The sequence below is a fragment of the Nycticebus coucang genome, chromosome 21 (assembly GCF_027406575.1).
Source record: "Nycticebus coucang isolate mNycCou1 chromosome 21, mNycCou1.pri, whole genome shotgun sequence".
NCBI lineage: Eukaryota > Metazoa > Chordata > Mammalia > Primates > Lorisidae > Nycticebus > Nycticebus coucang.
The window spans coordinates 66,512,347-66,530,253 of NC_069800.1; the positions used below are offsets into that span (position 1 = coordinate 66,512,347).

General features: G+C 47.4%; 1 protein-coding gene across 4 annotated transcripts; it reads right to left on the reverse strand.

Moving 5' to 3' along the window:
* Positions 1-294: 294 nt before the first annotated feature.
* TCFL5 (transcription factor like 5) lies at positions 295-15,525 on the reverse strand. 4 transcript variants are annotated; one of them, XM_053574268.1, is made up of 6 exons: positions 14,766-15,523; positions 13,773-13,959; positions 13,334-13,496; positions 11,682-11,925; positions 9,716-9,857; positions 295-1,036 (listed from the first exon to the last, which is right to left on the reverse strand). In XM_053574268.1, the coding sequence occupies exons 1-6, from the start codon at positions 15,395-15,397 to the stop codon at positions 914-916; spliced, it is 1,491 nt and encodes a 496-aa protein (XP_053430243.1). In that variant the 5' UTR covers positions 15,398-15,523; the 3' UTR covers positions 295-913. The 4 variants fall into 4 exon arrangements, with proteins under 4 accessions (XP_053430243.1, XP_053430242.1, XP_053430245.1 ...); XM_053574267.1 differs by having other exon boundaries at positions 11,682-11,928; XM_053574269.1 differs by lacking the exon at positions 295-1,036 and adding an exon at positions 4,907-5,338 and having other exon boundaries at positions 11,682-11,928; positions 14,766-15,525.
* Positions 15,526-17,907: the final 2,382 nt, after the last annotated feature.

The window sequence follows — 17,907 nt, forward strand, 5'->3', positions numbered from 1 at the left end:
GTACAATTCCATGAGATGAAAAATAGTCAACTTGTTTACATAGCATTTGTTAAAGACTTTGACATAATACCAATAAAATGATCAAATATTCAGATTAATGACTGGCTACAGCGTAACAAAAAATAAATAATTTAATGTGCAGTATGTCTTCTATACAGCGGTCTAGAACGATTTATCCACTTTTTGTATACAAACGTACATCTCGATTAACAGTATTTATTGAAGGTGACTTTGTATTGCACTGACTTCTGCTGATCTGTTGTAATAATAAAGCCACTCATTTGAAAACCTCAGTTCCAAACACCACAGTTTATTACACACGAAGTAATGGCTCAATATTTCGGAAATGTGGGCATTTATGAAATCCACTGAGACAGCATTTCATTTATGGTCAAAGTAGCTTTAAAAGAAGTCTCTGGAAAATGTTTACCAAAAAGGTTTAAAATCGTACTGCATTTGGAAACACAGCACCATGCGACTGGAAATCATTACAAGGGGAGTGATATAACAAATAAAATAAAATTTCCAAACTCTTTCTAGTGAAGAACAATTTAACTTGTTCCAATTGCTAAAGGGGCATATTTAAAATGTAAATAAGTAAAAAGCAATGTACTAAAGACTAAAGAAATTACAAAGGATGTTAATTTTTTATGTTATCATGTTAAGAAAACATGATGGAATCAGACAGATAATTGAAAAATTACTTACTAATTATCAAGATGTCTTTATCCCCAAATGGTCTAAGAGGACATTAGTGGATAAGTATTTTGTTCTAGATAAATATTTTTACAAAATGTGCTCTCAAAGTCCTTACTGGAGTCCCATCAACTTGAGGCGTGTCCCTCTCGAGTCAGACTATCAGAGCAGAGTTCCGGGATTGCAGAGAACAGGTTTGGATTGCAGTTCAGTCCGATCACTTGATCTCCATGGAGGGGCTACTCTGTAGACTCCCCTGTGCAGGGCAGGTCACCAAGGAGTCTGGTCTGGTCAACTTTATCCTTCTGCCAGTTTTACCGCAGAATACACTCTCAAATTCCTAAGGTCAAGAAGTGATTATTAATGTCCTGATTCATAGACATGAAAATTATGGTAAAAAGCAGAAAGATGAAATCAAGAGCTAGATCAACTGCTTCAAAGTATATAGTTTTAAGGGGTCATTCACAAGCTCATGTCATACCTTGTAAGGGAGGATACATGATAAACATAAGGATTTGAACATTTTTCTCTAATAACACTAATACCATACATGTATTTTTATTTAGTTTTTTCAATAAATCCTCAAAATGGCTGGCCACACTGTAAAAGAAGCAGTTTTTTTAGTGTGGTAAACTATACATGAGTTTACCATTTGAACCATCACTAAGTGTACAAGTCAGTGGTGCCTGCACCATCCTGCAGTGACTCCCTCCCCTCTGGCTCCTACACACCTGGCTGTGCCCACAGCTTGGGGAGACTGGGCTGCTTGGCAGCGCCAGTGGGGCCTTTGCCCTGTTACTCCATCTCTCTCCTGGTTTTCAAAAAGCCTCAATTACAAGGGAAAGAAGAGACTCTGAGAAGGATACAGGGCTGGCCAGATCTCATCAAGCCTCTGGGTCACCTGTTTATAGGAAACAGGATATGCAAAATACAGAAGGTAGAAAAGTCTACGGGACAAATGATCCCATTGTCAATAAATAAAAGGCGAGGAAAAAAGGGGAACAATTATAGATTAGTAAGATACTAAAAGATATTTAAAAGCTACCAACCAAATGCAGTGCTTGAACCCTGATTCAAATAAGCCGACTGTGAAAAAAAAAAAAAGACATTTGTGAGCCAATGAGAGTGCTCAGGACAAGTTTGGATATGAAAGTAACAACAATGATACTGTGGTTATGTTTTTAAACAGCCCTTTTCTTTTGGAGATACATTTATGAATGAGATATTTGGCATTGCTTTAAAATAAGTCAGTGTGTGTGGGAGTATAGGTGAAAAAAAACTATGCCTGAAACCAAGTTATGGAAACAGGAATTCATTCATCTATTCCCTCCCATTTTTTGTGCATGTTTGGATATTTCCATAGGTTTTCTACACAATTAAATCTCAGTTTACAGATTTTTATTGTGGTAAAATATATGCAGGTATAGCAAAATTTGCCATTTAAGCATCTGTCAGTGTACATTTTAGCACTAAAATGCAGCCGTCATCACTTTTTCCAACACATTCTATCTCCATCCCCATTACGCACCCAGTCCTCGTCCACCGCCCACCCCGCCATCTAGTGTGTCCCTGTGGATCTGAGTCCTCCAGATGCCTCGGATAGAGGAATCACACCAGTCTGTCTTTTGGGACTGACTCATTTTACTTTGCACTATGTCCTCAAAGGTCATCCATACTGTAGAGTGTCAGAATTTCTTTCCTTTTTGTGGCTGAATAAATTCTATTGTGTTTACAATATATTTTGTTTTGTCCATTCATCTGTCAATGGACTCTCAGGTTGTCTCTACTTTTTAGTCACTGTGAATAATGTGGCTATGAATAATCACATGCAGGTGTCAACTTGGGTCCTGGCTTTTGATTCTTTTGGGTTTATACCCAGAAGTGGAATTGCTGGATTATATGGTGATTCTTTAACATTCTGAGGTACCATATACCATCTCCCACAGGGCTGCACCATTTTCCATCCCCACCAGCCACACACAAGAATTCCAGTTTCTTCAGATGCTTACCAATGTTCTTTTTTCTTTTTTTAATACTGGTCACCCTAATGGGTGTGAAATGGCATCTCCTTCTGGTTTTAATTTTTATTTCCCTAATGACAGATGCCAGTGCATCTTTTCATGCACTTACTGGTCAAGGTTGTATCTTTTCTAGAGAAAAGACTATTCAAGTCCTTTTCCCATTTTTAAATTGTGTTTTTTTTTATTGCTGAGTTTGAGCAAATTTATATTTAATTCAAGCCCAGGAGAAGTACGAGCTCTCGGCAGCCACTGACTTAGCTTTTGAATGCTCTGGGGTGGCTATAACTTAACACCTGCCCACATTTTAAGTGACATTCCAACCAAACCAATTTGCCATTTCCAACTATTAGCTATACTCAGAAGTTATATCTGCATACAGACAGACTCTAATTTTCTTCCTAAATTTAAAAGGTTTTTTTTTTTTACAGACAGAGTCTCACTGTACCGCCCTCAGGTAGAGTGCCATGACATCACACAGCTCACAGCAACCTCTAACTCTTGGGCTTACGCGATTCTCCTGCCTCAACCTCCGGAGCAGCTGGGACTACAGGCGCCCGCCACGACGCCCGGCTATTTTTGGTTGCAGTTTGGCCGGGGCTGGGTTTGAACCCGCCACCCTCGGCATATGGTGCCGGCGCCCTACTCACTGAGCCACAGGTGCCACCCAATTTAAAAGGTTTTAGGATGCCATTTAAGATGAACCATATTTTGAAAAATATCCTATTTCCTAATACCTAAAGCACAAATATAAAACATTTGCCTGTATCTGTCAAGGCAGATTTACCTTGTAGAATAAAAGTGAAACTCAGAAAGAATAAAATGATCATTCTCAGACATAAAAGTATTTTGAGAAATGTCCTAAACTATTTTCACACAGTGATGAAGCTAGTCCCAAGCATCCATCCTTACTCTGAGTAGAGAGCAGAAGGAGGGTTAGGCTGTGGCTCTATCTAGACTCCTGCAGGTCTTGGAGCCAGTTTCCTGGGAACTGGCAACTATAAAAGGGACAAGCAGACCTCGTTAGTCCTCCTCAAGTTCACCAAGTTCAAGGTAAGTATTGTGACAGCTCTCAATTAGCATCTATTTTCAACATACATAAATGAAATAGTTGTTTTAATGCAATTTTTACAACTTGTCACTGCATCTCAAGATGACATCTAATTAAGGAAGATACTCACATTAGACTCATAAATATGGGATTACCAGTAATAAAAACTATATTTCTTAGCTGGATACAGGGGCTCATGCCTGCTATCCTAGGCAGGAGGATCTCGAGGCCAGGAGATTTAAGACCAGCCTGGGGCACGTATCAAGACCTCATCTCTACAAAAAGTAAAAAAATTAGCCAGATGTGGTGGCAGGTGCCTGTAGTCCCAGCTACTCGGGAGGCGGAGGCAAAAGAATCGCCTAAGCCCAAGAGCTGGAGGTTGCTGTGAGATATGACACCACAGCACTCTACCGAGGGCGACATATTGAGACTCTGCCTCTAAAAAAAAAGTTTCAACATTTTTTTTTTACATGCATGAAAGTTTACTGACGAAGAGAAAGACAGGCTTACAGAACAAGATATGCTCACCACAGACAACAAATGGGCCTCACTGTCAAAACAGAACAAACTTAAAAACTAAGCTCAGGAGTTTGGAACCAGACTGAGCAACAGACTCCATTTCTACAGAAAATACAAAAATTAGCTGGATATAGTAGGGCACCTGTAGTCCCAGCTACTTGGGAGGCTGAAGTAGGTATCACTTAAACCCAGGAGTTCAAGGCTGCTGTGAGCTGTGATGATACCATTGTACGCCAGCCTGAGTGACTGACCTTGTCTAAAAAAAAAAAAAAAAGGCATTGTGGCCAGGTAGTGGCTCACACCTGTAATCCTAGCACTCTGGGAGGCCAAGATGGGAGGATTGCTTGAGCTCATGAGTTTGAGACCATCCTGAGTTAAAAGCGACACCCCCTCTCTACTAAAACAATAGAAAAACTGAGGCAAGAGGACAGCTTGAGCCGAAGAGTTGGAGGTTGTTGTGAGATATGACACCATAGCACTCTACCCAGGGCAACAGCATAAGACTTTGTCTTAAAAAAAAGCAAAAAAAAAAAAAAAGCACTCAGACAAATTTACATTAAGCACAATGATTAGAAAATTTAAGACTGAAAATAAATGAAGTAAATTTTCAAGACACAGAAAAAATAAAACTTGAACAAGGGAAACAGAAATAAGGCTTCAAAATAATAAAGACATGCAAACATTATAACCTAATTCTTCCTACCCTCAAATTGAAATAGAAGATTAAAATTAAAATAAAAGCAAATTACAATATAAAACACACCACCAAGCCCCCTGAAAGAACCCAACAGAGAAATCAACAAGCCCCTTGCTGATCTCATGAAGACACAGAGCGCGGCCCATTGCCTGGCAAAGAGAACACGACAGTTTATGAAGGAGCCCGGGACGGCCACAGGTAAACCAGGTGCGAGCCCATTAGGACAAAGAGAAAAGGACGACTTTTTTTTTAAAGACACTTTATTTTCAAAACCTCACAATACTACTTAGGCCCATCCTGCCCGCTCAGCAGCTGAGGGGTGTTCTTCAACAGCAGGTTCAAGAGGGAGTAAAAATCCTTAAAAAGCAAGGATTTGGATAGTTTCCCACTGCCCAACCCCACCCTCACGAGGACACTTGAGTGAGCAACAATTACGCCGAAGGCCCCATCCCTAAATCAAGCTGCATTCACGGTGGGAGGCGGACAGAATGGCGCCAGCTGCATAATCCACTCTACCTTCCCACACATCAAATGGGGCTCTGATAGCCCCTCCTCACTCTGGGAGGGAGGTCATGGTTCTGGACCGGCTTCTTGAGTTGCCATGCTGGCCCTAACATCCCCAGAGACAGTCAGCCTCTGGGGCCCGTGAAGGCAGCAGCCGCAAAGTGCCTGTTTCCCAAGAGCACCCACCTGCCAGGTGCTCCTCAGTAGGTCACAGCACTTGACAACCTGATCAAGGCCATCGTGTTGGACCCTGTGTGCTGGATGCACAATACTTGTCCTCAGGTCTGGGTCTCTTGATGTGAACATAATTATCAAATGTGCAATTAAATGCCCCCTTGTGCTGGGAGAGCACAGGAGACGTAAGGTCTTCTCACGAGAATCACTTCTAGGGAGGTGCAAAGCAGAACATGAGTCCCGGTTGACTCAGCTGACCAGAAGGCACAGCAACAGCACTGGGGACCCTCAGAGGTTCTGTAGGTAAAGATGGCACAACAGGCCTGGCCACAGATCTCTGCAGGAAGGGGTCCCCATCTTGTGCCTTGCCCAAGCTGGGCAACCTACTTTCCCCATCCTGGGAGCCAACGTGCTGGCGTTCCTGCCCCATGGGGGTCTGGCTTTTGGGAACCAACTGCTCAACATGGATCAGTGGCTGCTGCAGCTGACCGGGAAGTCTCTCCAGCTCCCATGATCACTCCGTTCCAGGACCACAGGCACCCCATTATTGAGATGTGGGGAGAAAGAAAAATATACCCATTGAGGGGGGCAGAGTCATGGGTAGGCAGGGGAAGCTGGGGTGGAAGTGAGGGGATGTGCTGGGCACTGAGAGGTCACAGGAACTAGATCACCGCTGAGAGGTCACAGGAACTAGATCACCAAGCTGGGAGTGTGTCCAAGAGCAGACGGAGAAATGAGACAAGTACAGACAAGCACCCTGGGGCCTGGTAGCTAAGGAGAACAGAGAAAAGGGGGGTCACTAACAAGCAGGGCAGGGAGAATACTAAAGAAATCACGGAGTCCCTGCAGGAGAAGCTGGTGGGGAGAGACAGAGCCTGACTTCAGACAGAACATGAAGACTCAATCTCCATGACAAGAGGAATGGCAGAAAGAGGGGAGAACTTGGTTGACTGCTGGTGACTTGAGGGACGGAGGGAGGGAGCCCAGCTGAGGTTTGTGGCCGTAAATGGAGCCCGGCATCTTGGGATAACAGAACGTCACCAGCAACCCTGGACTGGATCCCAACTGGGAAGCAAAGCCACAGAGGATATTATTGGTACAACAGGCAAAATCAGAGTGAAAAGCAAGAGCATTACATCAATCAATGCTAAATTTCCTGATTTTGATCATTGTGTTCTGGTGACGTAAAATAACGTATGAAAACTTATTATTAAAAGGTGAACATTTAAATATTTAGACACAAAGAGGCACGAGGCCTGCAGCTTCCTAAATGGCATGAAGTCAGGTGAGGATGATGGAGAATGGGGTAAATCCTGACAACTGGCAACTGGGCAAAGCTGAGCATGTACACAAGGAGCTCTTTGTACTATTCTTGCAACTCTTTTTTAAGTTTGAAATCACACCAAAATTTAAAATTACGGTAAATAGAGTCATCCAAATCCAGAAGGCGGAGCATGTAGATAACTGGTCTGATCTTATTAAAACATCAAAGCTGCAATAAATAACTTGAGCAGGTGAAACTGTCCTAGCTGAGAACCGGAAAGTCATTATCAAATGCAGCACATAACCCAAGGCCAGGTGCTAGATTGGGATAAAAAAGACCTACTACAAAAAAGTCACTTTTAGAACATCTTAGGAAATCTGAGTACGCACTGGGCATGAGGGGACGTGGGAACTCAGTGTGGTGAGGCATGATAGGGCACAAATGTTCATGTGTCTTTGAAAATGTGTGTGCCCTAAAGTATGGCAGATGTTACCTGCCAAGGTCAGTGTCAGCTGCATAGGTACTCACTGCACTCACCAGGCGCGTTAGAAAGTAGACAGTGAATCAATGACTTGCTGACAGCCGGCCCCCCTCCCCTGACCTGTCTGTCCACCACCTTCTCAACGCTGTTGCCCGGTGCCTCCCAGAAGGCTGAGCCCACCCTGCCCACCTAGCTCCTTCATCTCTCCTCTCAGCCAACTGCCCGGTCCACCCAAGCTCTGCATCACCCCATACCTCTTTCCCACCACATCCCACCGCTGGCACCACCACAAACACAGAAGCCTGTGCCTTTGCTCACTCCAGCTGTGCCGATCTTTCGTTTTCCTCCTGCCCACCTGACCTCTGCCTCCTCTGCCTCCAGTGCTCCCTGAGAAGGAACCTGCCAGTACTAGCTGGCAGGCAGGGATGCTCCTCGGACATGGGGGGGTGTCCTGTCCTGGGGCCTGAGGTGCTGCAGCTCCCCAGCCCAGGGTCCCAAATGTCGACATTTGGGCCTCAGCTCAGCAGCCTCTGGAGACCACCAGATCCCCTCTGCAAGCCACTGGCTCACAGCATAGTGTCTCCTCTCCCACCTGGAGGCCCTGCGGTCCCCTTCCCTAGGCAAACAATGTCTGTCTTATGCAGGATCCCCAGCACCTTCAGCAGGTGGCTGCTTTCACCAGAAAAGATCTACTAAGTGCAACATGTACTAAAAGCATTTAGAGAAATGTCTCAGCTCTCATGCATTGGACCTTTAAAAACCAAAGTATATATGCAAGTAAGAGGAAAGTCACTAAGGAAACAACTGAGCACACGTGCTTAGGCTATTTGCATTCTAACTCCCCCACTGGACTGCTGACAACTCTGCTTCAGTCTGTCTTGCAGGCCTAATGATATGACACAGAAACAATCCATAAATTCAGTGTAAATTCCAGAACTATCCAGGAAACATACATGAAATATAACACTCCTAAATTTTTAATCTAATTAACCTTTCAGTGTGTGTATATATAGTTAACAAAAGTTTTCTTCAAAAATTATAAATGCTGGCAGGTTCAAACCCAGCCAGGGCCTGCTAAACAAAACAAAAAAATTACAAATGCCTTTGAATCTGAATGAATTATATCAATAATAATTTACTATTGACAAGCACACAGAGTCAAACGTTAAATCATTTTTTAAAATATAAATGCTTTATTTTATTAAAACCAACAGTCTATCTCTATGAAATAATGTTAAAAAGTAACTATAAATAACCAAAATGATCCAACTAGAATTAACATAATTTTGTTTTAAAATGCCACTTAAATGTATAATGAGTAAGGAACTTATGTAATTATATAACTCACAAGCAGTGTCACATGAACACAGAAAAGGGGCACAGATAGTTCAACAAACTCCCAAGAGAGAAGGGTATCCGGCACGGTGGGGGGCGTGGCTCTCTGGGGGCCCACCACGACCTAAACACAGGAGCCCTTTCTAAAGAGGTTTCCTGTCTCCTGGACCAGTCTCAGCGCATTCTCTGGTCAGACTCCCACTAGAGGCACCAGCAGTGATTTCCTCACAGCTTGGACAAGGTGCAAAGTCAGGACCCTGTGGGTTTGTTTCGCTAAAGGCATAACTACTCCTGGAGGGACCAAGAGCCACTCACCCTGACCACTGAATTCTGAGGCCAGCACCTGGATCTGAGGTCCCCTGAGACAGCACACAACTGCTCCCATGACTGACACTCCTCTTCTGAACCACCAAGGGCTGACCAAACTGTCACTAAAGCCAAGCACCAGCTCTGGCAGAACCAAGCTGGGCACCACCAGGTAGCAGTCAGCTGTCCTGAGGAACCAGGAAACACAGGTACCAAAGCCCCTGTCCCCAACCACCCAGCCCACAGGGATGCACCTCGTTTGCCTTCTGAAGGAGTATGAGGTCCAGATTATTGGACATTTATTTTCTTGTTTTTTAATTCTTACTTTTATCCCTTTCACAGTTTTCTGAAAGCAAAAATCATTAACCTACATGCCCTTCAAGCCCCATTACGGTGCACTGTAAGAGCAGGTGCTCACTTTGCTATTTAGCAAGGGACACTGAATAAGTCACTTGTAATCTGCAGTATAATAAATAAATCCTTCTTTGGTAAGTGACAAGTTATATCATTATGAGCAGAGCTCCATTCATACTGGACTTAGTATTTGACATGAGATTCCAATAAACAAAGGACAGTTTGATTATCCTTAGGGAAAAAAGGAAAAACAGGAACATCGATAAGTAAAATTTATAAAATTCTGAAAAGCTACCTGGCCTAATTGAATACTAACCTTTTTAAGAGAATCTCCATGTCTTTCCTGAATATACTTCAGGAATGCTGTGGTCCACTGCAGAGTGGTTGCCTTATCAGTCTCGGCATTGCAGAATGGGACTAAAAGATTCAACTCATCACAACAAATGCGGATTCTGCGCCTATAGGCAAAACCCAAAGTAATCACATAGAGAAGCTGAAGCCAGGCAAACATGTAAAAGGCAGAGTTTCATTGTATTACCAGAAGGAATGGCTTCACGGAGCCAGGCCACTGCGTGCCTCAGAGGACGCGCCTGCCTTCATGGGTGAGGGAGCAAACACTCTGCCAGGGCCCTCCTGTCTGTGGCAGCAATTATTGCCTCAGGTTGCTTGAGCACCCAGATGCCCTTGGCGGCCCCAGCATCCCCCCACACACAGTCCCTGGAGTTTCCCATTCACTGCTCCAGACTGGGTTCCAACCTCTAGACCAGGGATGGCCCCAAACCCTCTGAAACTGGAAGCAACATTTTGTGTCTGTGCTTTTTCTGGGCAGATCGGTTCACTCAACAAACTGTTATCTGGCCCCCACACGCCAGACACGCTATCAGTGACTCAAACACAGCTTTCACAAGCTCCAAGCGCCCTGACTCAGAAAGGATCACAGACCACTCTGTTAATACCTGGAACCAGGTCTTTTTAGGTAACTGAAATCACAATTTGAGTCTTACTACTGGATACATTTTAACTTTGACGTAGGACATGCAGAATTGACACTGGGCGACTACGGCCCTCATTACTCATCTTCACACCTGAACACTTAGAATTCTAATCAGAGACTTTACAAGGTAAGAACAGATGACTAGACCTTCTTGGACTTCTATGCACTTAACCAAATACTATTCACATGTCAGTTATTTAATCTAACCACAAGTCTATATAGTAAAGTTAGAAGTCAAACTTTCAAACTGTCACCATATGGTATAAGGCTTTTAATATAGCAGGTACTCAATAAATGTTCATTACATAAATGTCAAAGTAGGTAAAATGCCTTTATAATTCATGCTGAATTTAGAGAAGTCCTTCAGTTACAGAGTTTGTGTGTACATGTATCGTAAGAAAGATTTCTAGCTAGCTTTAGTACATCCCTTTAAAAAGAAAGAAATTGCCTTAGCTCAGCATTCAACACTGGAGCTTCAAAGGCAAGTATCTGTCTCACTCACTGCTTTTTATTTCCTGGGCCTACAATAGACATTGGTACACAGTATTTGATAAATGACTAAATTAATTAATGATATATTAGGGAAACATTATGTAAAAACCCAACTGTAATAGTGAAAATTTAACTGCCACTTGATTCTACAAAGAACAGAACAAATAAAATCTCCAGACAAACAAACTTAGGTTTTAAACTCCTCCTTCACAACATTCTTAAAAGAACCAAGCAAAACTTGCAAAACTAAGTTGCCTGGTACATAGGAATTAACAGAATGTCCTGAGCACGGACCAGGCTGGCCTGTGACTGGCATCTGGGAATTCAGATTTCCTCGGGAGACTAGCAAAAAGAACAGCTCCCAGGATCTAAACTACGCAAACATAACAGCTCACACTGAACATCTGCTTTCTGGTTGGCAACATCTCACCCACGTTGCCCAAACACACTGCTGGGAACCAAGCAAGCCTGTGAGCTCCTCGGGGAGGGCACTAGGACACCTGTACCTGGTGTCCTGGCTTCTCCCCATGTGCCCTCGCTGGTTCTGCTCCGGACTGTTTCTCTCCACAGCACCGACATGACTGTGACTCCATGCTGAGTCCTGGGCATCCTCCCAGTGGGTAACTGAACTCAGGGGGCAGTCATGGGATCCCTGATCTCCCAGCAAAATAAAGTCAATGGTACTCTTGCCTTTTCCCCTCCCTTTAAACACAGAAATGGCTATTGTTTTATCTGTAACAAACACGCCCATCTGAGGTAACTGTGTAGGAGCCGGCCTAACAATCACACACATTACCTTCTATCTCTCTCCATTCGGTTATGCCTCTCCCTACGCTGAGACCGTCCTCCCTGGGGCCCGCTCTGGGCCTGCTCCCCCAGGTTCGACTGTGAAGACTCCGAGGACTGCCAAGCACCCTGTGCGGCTGTGGAGCCTTCGCCCACATTCTGAATCTCTCCCAGGGCTCTTCGTTCTAAGTTTGTGTCCAACTGACGTATTCTACTCCGATTCCTCTTATTTATTGCTTGTTTACATAGCGCTTCTTCTTTGCAAAAGAAGAAAAAAGTAGTATTTTAATTTTTAACTCTTAACTTATCCCAATTAATGTTGAGTATAGTTTTTGGCATCAAGATTTAAATGTTATCAGGTAAGAAGCACAACATTAAACCGCAAAAATCTGTACTACCAGAGCTACTCAGCGTGAGCAGTGACCCCTACGCTCCAAGCCTGGTTCCCCCCACAAAGTGGACGTGCATCTACGATCAGAATAAAACATTCCTTCTAAGGGTTGTACAATCAAAAGAACCTTGTCAAAAGTTCTTCTTTTTAGTCTACAAGTGTTGTTATCTATGAACAGAGAAACCGAGAAATTGTACACTTCCTTGGAAATTCAGAACACAAAAAAAGCTGGCAACATTTTCTGCAAAAAATCTATTCTTTATGTACATTATTCTAATATGACAACTAATATTTTAACCGCAGTGTTCAGAACAGAGAACAAAATTAAAGTGGCTTAAGATTAAATATGCCCTCACCTTAGAAGTGATTCTTCTCACAAAAGGAGTAAGAAATAGCATTATAGCTTTCATGCTATCTGGTTGCAACAACTGACAGCACACTACATGTGCACACGTCACATTTCCATCAACAACTGGAGGCAGCTATTTAGTAGATGTGGTGACGTCACCCTCACATGCCTGACAAAGCCAAATTCTCCATAGCAAGAAGAACTGCTTAATGCAAATTTTGGAATGATGATAATATTTTAAGGGGGATAAAGAGACAAAATCAATAGTCCGGTGATATTTTATTCTTTAACTTGAGTGGTCAGCACAGGGAATATTTTAATCCTTGTCAGTGCCTTAGAGATATTAACAAACACATCCTAGGAAGAAAAGGAAACCTAAGGACTGACATAGGAGAAAGCAGCAGTGCCCCACCCAACCCGTCTTCAGCTCCTGAAAAGCTGAGTGTAAGCTGAGTTGTTTTGGGGGGTAACTTGAAAAACAGTTGTTTTCCAGGGAGGATTTAGACTTAACTTTGAAGTTAGCAACTTGCCTTCAGCAGTCTATTTCCAAAACTTCCTTGCTCACCTATTTCACTCCCAGCCCCTCTGTAGAACAAACCATTAACTATTTGCTTCTCCAAAGCTTTCAGCAGATTTCAGGCTTCTGCCTCAGGAATGGAGTATAGAACTATGAAGTGCTTTCAGTAACTTCTGAAAAGGTATATGTCTATCATTTTACTTAAGAAAAAGCCCTCAAACTCAACGTTTCCACACCAGGTCAATTATGACATTTGAGATTTGGAAGAACATTCAGAGTGAGAGGACTGGGGAATGGACCTGAAATACACACTCACTCCCAAGGGGGGTTTCTTAAGTGTAGAGACCACCTCCCCCCTCCAGGAGGAGAAAAGGACCCTCCCCCTGTGCCTCCAGAATCACTTACCTCCCACTTTAATCCAAACCTGCTCCGGCAAAGCTTTGTTCCTACTACCTAAGGTCTGTTTAGTGGACTCAATTTCTTGCTGATAACAGAAAGAAAATGCTCTGGGCAATCCAATATCCTGGTGTTTGGCAGCTTCAAGTATAGAACATGAGTTACTAGAACTCTGGAAAAAAACAAAGCCACATGAATTTTATCAATATGTGGTTTCACCTTTTTACCAAATAAAATACACTTAACAGAAATAACATCAAAGCTACTAATATGCAATTTGAAGACTTTAGGTGCCTTCAGGATTTTAAAATAGTTCCAAAACATTTAAATACTCAAATTTTAAAAGATTAGCAAGCTTATTAAAAGAGAAAAAAGAATCCCCAGGCACTATGTTAAAATGTAACCATTTAATATTAAACAGCAAAGACTCACAAATCATTTCCCCTACCTGCGTTTGTGAAAGATTAGAATTTGCACCAGTAGAGCAAGCGTTTGTCGTAAACAGTGGGTACGTGAACTGCAAAGCAGTAGTTGCAGCAGCAGTTTTATTTTTCACTAATGTTGTACATTTGTTTTGTTGCTGATGAAGAGGAACATTCATCAACTCAGATGGATGTCGAATAAGGGTTACCAAACTGCCAGACAAAAGAAAACCCACACGCCGTGAGGAATGTTGCCTGAGATGCTGCCCCTGGTTAGATTCGTTGGGCAGCAGCTCAACTTTACAATAAACACCGCTCATCACGGAAATCCCCCTACAACTACCACCTAGTGTTGTGTGGAAAAGGCCATCGCTCCTCTCTTCCGCGTAGGGGGGAGTCAGTGTCACCCGCTTACGCTCATCACACCCTGACACCATTTCAAGTTGGGTGACAAAGGTCTCAACTTTCACCCTTCCGAGCACAGACCCAGACAGAGGGCTCTCACTACAAAAGGCGCCGCTAAGGGGCGGTGCCTGTGGCTCAGTGAGTAGGGCGCCGGCCCCATATACCGAGGGTGGCGGGTTCAAACCCGGCCCCGGCCAAACTGCAACCAAAAAATAGCCGGGCGTTGTGGCGGGCGCCTGTAGTCCCAGCTACTCGGGAGGCTGAGGCAGGAGAATCGCTTAAGCCCAGGAGTTAGAGGTTGCTGTGAGCTGTGTGAGGCCACGGCACTCTACCGAGGGCCATAAAGTGAGACTCTGTCTCTACAAAACAAACAAACAAAAAAAAAAGGCGCCGCTAGGGGGTGTGTGCTCAGTACCCGGAGGCCGTGCTCGCAAAGGGCGCAACTTTCCGCTCAGTCCCTAGACGCAGTGGGGCTCATGGAACCTCGAGGCTGGTGACTTCCGTACTGGGGTCCCCTCATCTCCGCCCAGCCCTGCACCGTGCCTGCCCCCCAACCCTGTCCTCCGCCACGCCTCCCCCAGCCCACTGGCCCTTCGCGTCCGCCCCGCACGCACTTGTTGAGTGCCACGCCCGGCTCAGGGGGCTCCGGGCCGCGCGCGGAGACCGGCGGCTCGGCCGCGACGCTGTTGAAGCGGTCCTCCAGGCGGACGCGCACGGCCGACTTGGCCCGGGCCTCAGGCGCGCCCTCCGGCCCCGCCGCGGCCGCGCCCTCCTTGGCGGCGCCGTCAGCCCGGGTCCGCGCCCCGTCCGCGCCGCCCGGCGTCTTCTCGGCCGCGCCCGGCGCCGGCGCGCCCGCCTCGCTCAGCAGCATCATGCGTAGCTCCTGGAAGTCGATGTGGCCCAGGCAGGGCGCGTCGGCCGCCAGCGCGGGCGGGCACAGCACGGGGTACACGGGCGGCGCCGTCCCCAGCCCGCCCGCGGCGAAGCCGCCCGCGCCCGCGCCTGGGCCCGCCAGCAGCGCCGAGTTGAGGCGCGCCTCGAGCTCGCCGTCGGCCGCCTCCATGTGCGAGTAGAGGATGTGCTGCAGCTGCGTGTACTCCACCTCCGTCATCTCCACCAGGCTCAGGTCAGCCGTGCTCAGGCTGAGCGCCGGCTCGCCCGCCGCGTCCCCGCCGCCCTCGGGCCCCGCCTCGCCGCCCGCCGCGCCCGCCTCAGGCGGCGGCTCCCGCGGCCCGGGGCCAGACATGCGGCCGGCGCGGCGCGACGGCGGGGGCGGGCGGCGAGGCGGGGACGCGGCCGGACGCGGGGACGCGGCGGGAGGCGGCCACCGGCCCGAGCAGGACGCCGGCCTCCGCGGGCGCGCCGTTGGGGGAGGGAAACCGCTGAGCGCCAGGCAACGCGCCTGCGCCGCCCCGCCCCGCAACGGAAACCCCACCCCCTGTTCAGCCACGCCCCTCCGTTACCCGCCGCCGCCGGGCCCGCCTCCGGCCCAACCGCCCTCCCGCCCGGCCCCGCCCCCGCCCCCCGCCGGCAGCCTCGTGAGCTGAGGACCCGACCCAGCTGTCCCGCCGAGCCCCACTTCCCGCCCACGCTTTAGCTCAGGCCACGCCCCGTCTGCGCCCCGACGCCGACCGCGCCCCCTTGTGACCACGCCCACGCCTCTGTAGCACCCCCTCGCAACTCCCCTCTAGGCCACGCCCCTGCCGTTCGACCACGCCCCCTATCTCCCGCTCCTCCCACCGCCAGGCCACTCCTGATGCCCGACCTTGCTCCGCCTCCTGGCCCCGCTAGTCCCCTAAATTTCCTCCCTTCGTACCTCTCCTCTCCTGGCCACTCCCTGGCGTCTGACAGTGCCCTTACCACACGACCCCTCTCCAACACTCCCCGCCCCGGCCCGCACTTTCCCACCGCCAGGCCACGGCCTTGATGCCCCACCTCCAGGCCACGCCTCCGGGAGGGCCACGCCCCCACGTCCGGGTCCCCACAGACCATTTCCTGACCTTATTCCTCCGCGGCGTCCAGTGACGCCCCCATCCCAGCCCCACTTGTCTGTTCCCGGCCATGCCTCCGCAGCCGGCCCCGCAACCATGCCTTATTTACCGACCACGCCCCCTCTTTCAGGCCACGCCTCTGCTTCCCGGTCCCGCCTCTTTCCCCGACCACAACCCACGGCTTGACCACGTCCCTGCTGCCGGCCCTGCCCCCACGGCCAGACCACGCCCCAGTTTAGATTACTCCCCCACCCTGTGCGTCCAGGCTCCGATGCCGGGCCAGGCCTTCCCCTTTCAGCACACCTCGCTTTCAGGCCACGCCCCCGACGATTGGCCACGCCCGCCGCCAGCCTACTCTTGCTGTCGCGCGCTTTCGATCGGGAGCGAGCACGTGTCCCCACGCGACGACATTGGTGCCCGGTGCCTAGGCCGAAGAGCAGCCCCTGTACCGTGGCAGCCTCCAAGCTGTGGGGCACAGACCATCGGTCCACTGGGTTGAGGGTACTGTACGGCCCGACGGCCACACACGAGGTACCCTCTCATCTCCCCCCTCCCATCCCCCATGTTCCCACCCCCCTCACACCTCCCCACCCCGCAACGCTCTGCTACCAGCGCCTGGGAGAACATTTGCGTGGTTGTGTATAAAGACCCTTGCCCCATTACCAGTCACCCTTTTCCTCCTCCCCTACCTAGCCTGGCAGCTACACCTTTCTTTTGTCTAGAGAAGTTTGCCTGCTCCGGGGTGTTAGGGTGTATGTTGTCTTTGAACAGTTATTTTTGCACACTCAAAATAATTATTCTACCCGCCTCTCGCCCCCTTTCCCTTCTCAACCGGCGGTTGTCTGTTTTCTTTCCTTTTCTGTTTTTGGGGGGCAGAGTCTCTGTCCACTCTGTCACCCAGGCTACAGTGCCTAGGCGTCATAACTCACAGCAACCTCAAACTCCTGGGCTCAAGTGATCCTCATGCCTCAGCCTCCCTGGTAGCTGGGACTACAGGTGCCTGCCACCACGTTCGGTTAGTTTTTCTATTTTAGTAGAGAGGGGTCTTTCTCTTGCTCAGGCTGGTCTTGAGCTCTGAACTCAAGCACCTACCTTGACTTCCCAGAGTGCTGGGATTAAAGGCGTGAGCCACCACTTTCTGCCTCCCTAGTCTGTTTTCTGTGTAGGAATTGGAACATTTAAAGCCTGTGGCTGAGGGCATAGTCTTCTAAGCAGGCTCTTGATCTTTCTATGACAGGGTGGACAGTATCTTTGGAGTGCTTATTTCTTTGCAGTCTCTTTTCTTTGAACAAATACAAGATCGTACGATCATACTGTCTATATACATGTCTTTATAATTTGCTTTTCTTTTTTTCCCACTTAATAGATCCCCAGTGGGGGATATAGGATATCAGGGCAGCTGGTTAATCCCTTGGGAAAAATTTTAAGAGCACTTATTTCACACCTGACATAAAAAATGAGTTCCAGATGATTGTATGAAAGTTACACCTGGGTGAAATCACTTTTGTGAGGCAAAAACTGAAGCCAGGAAAGCCCAAAGAGGGAGGGACAGTTGATGCATGTGTGGGGTAAGGACTGTCTTAAGGACTCTCTAAACTAGCCTGCAAGAAATTCCTTCTTTAGGCTGTCATCAATTCTAATAAGATGCTCTCAGAAGAACACCTGCCCGGCAATGGCATCTCCACCAGTGCACTAACGCAGCTCTGTCCCCATCCTGTGGAACTAACAAACTGTTTCCAAACAACTGGTGTGAACTTCTCCTTTT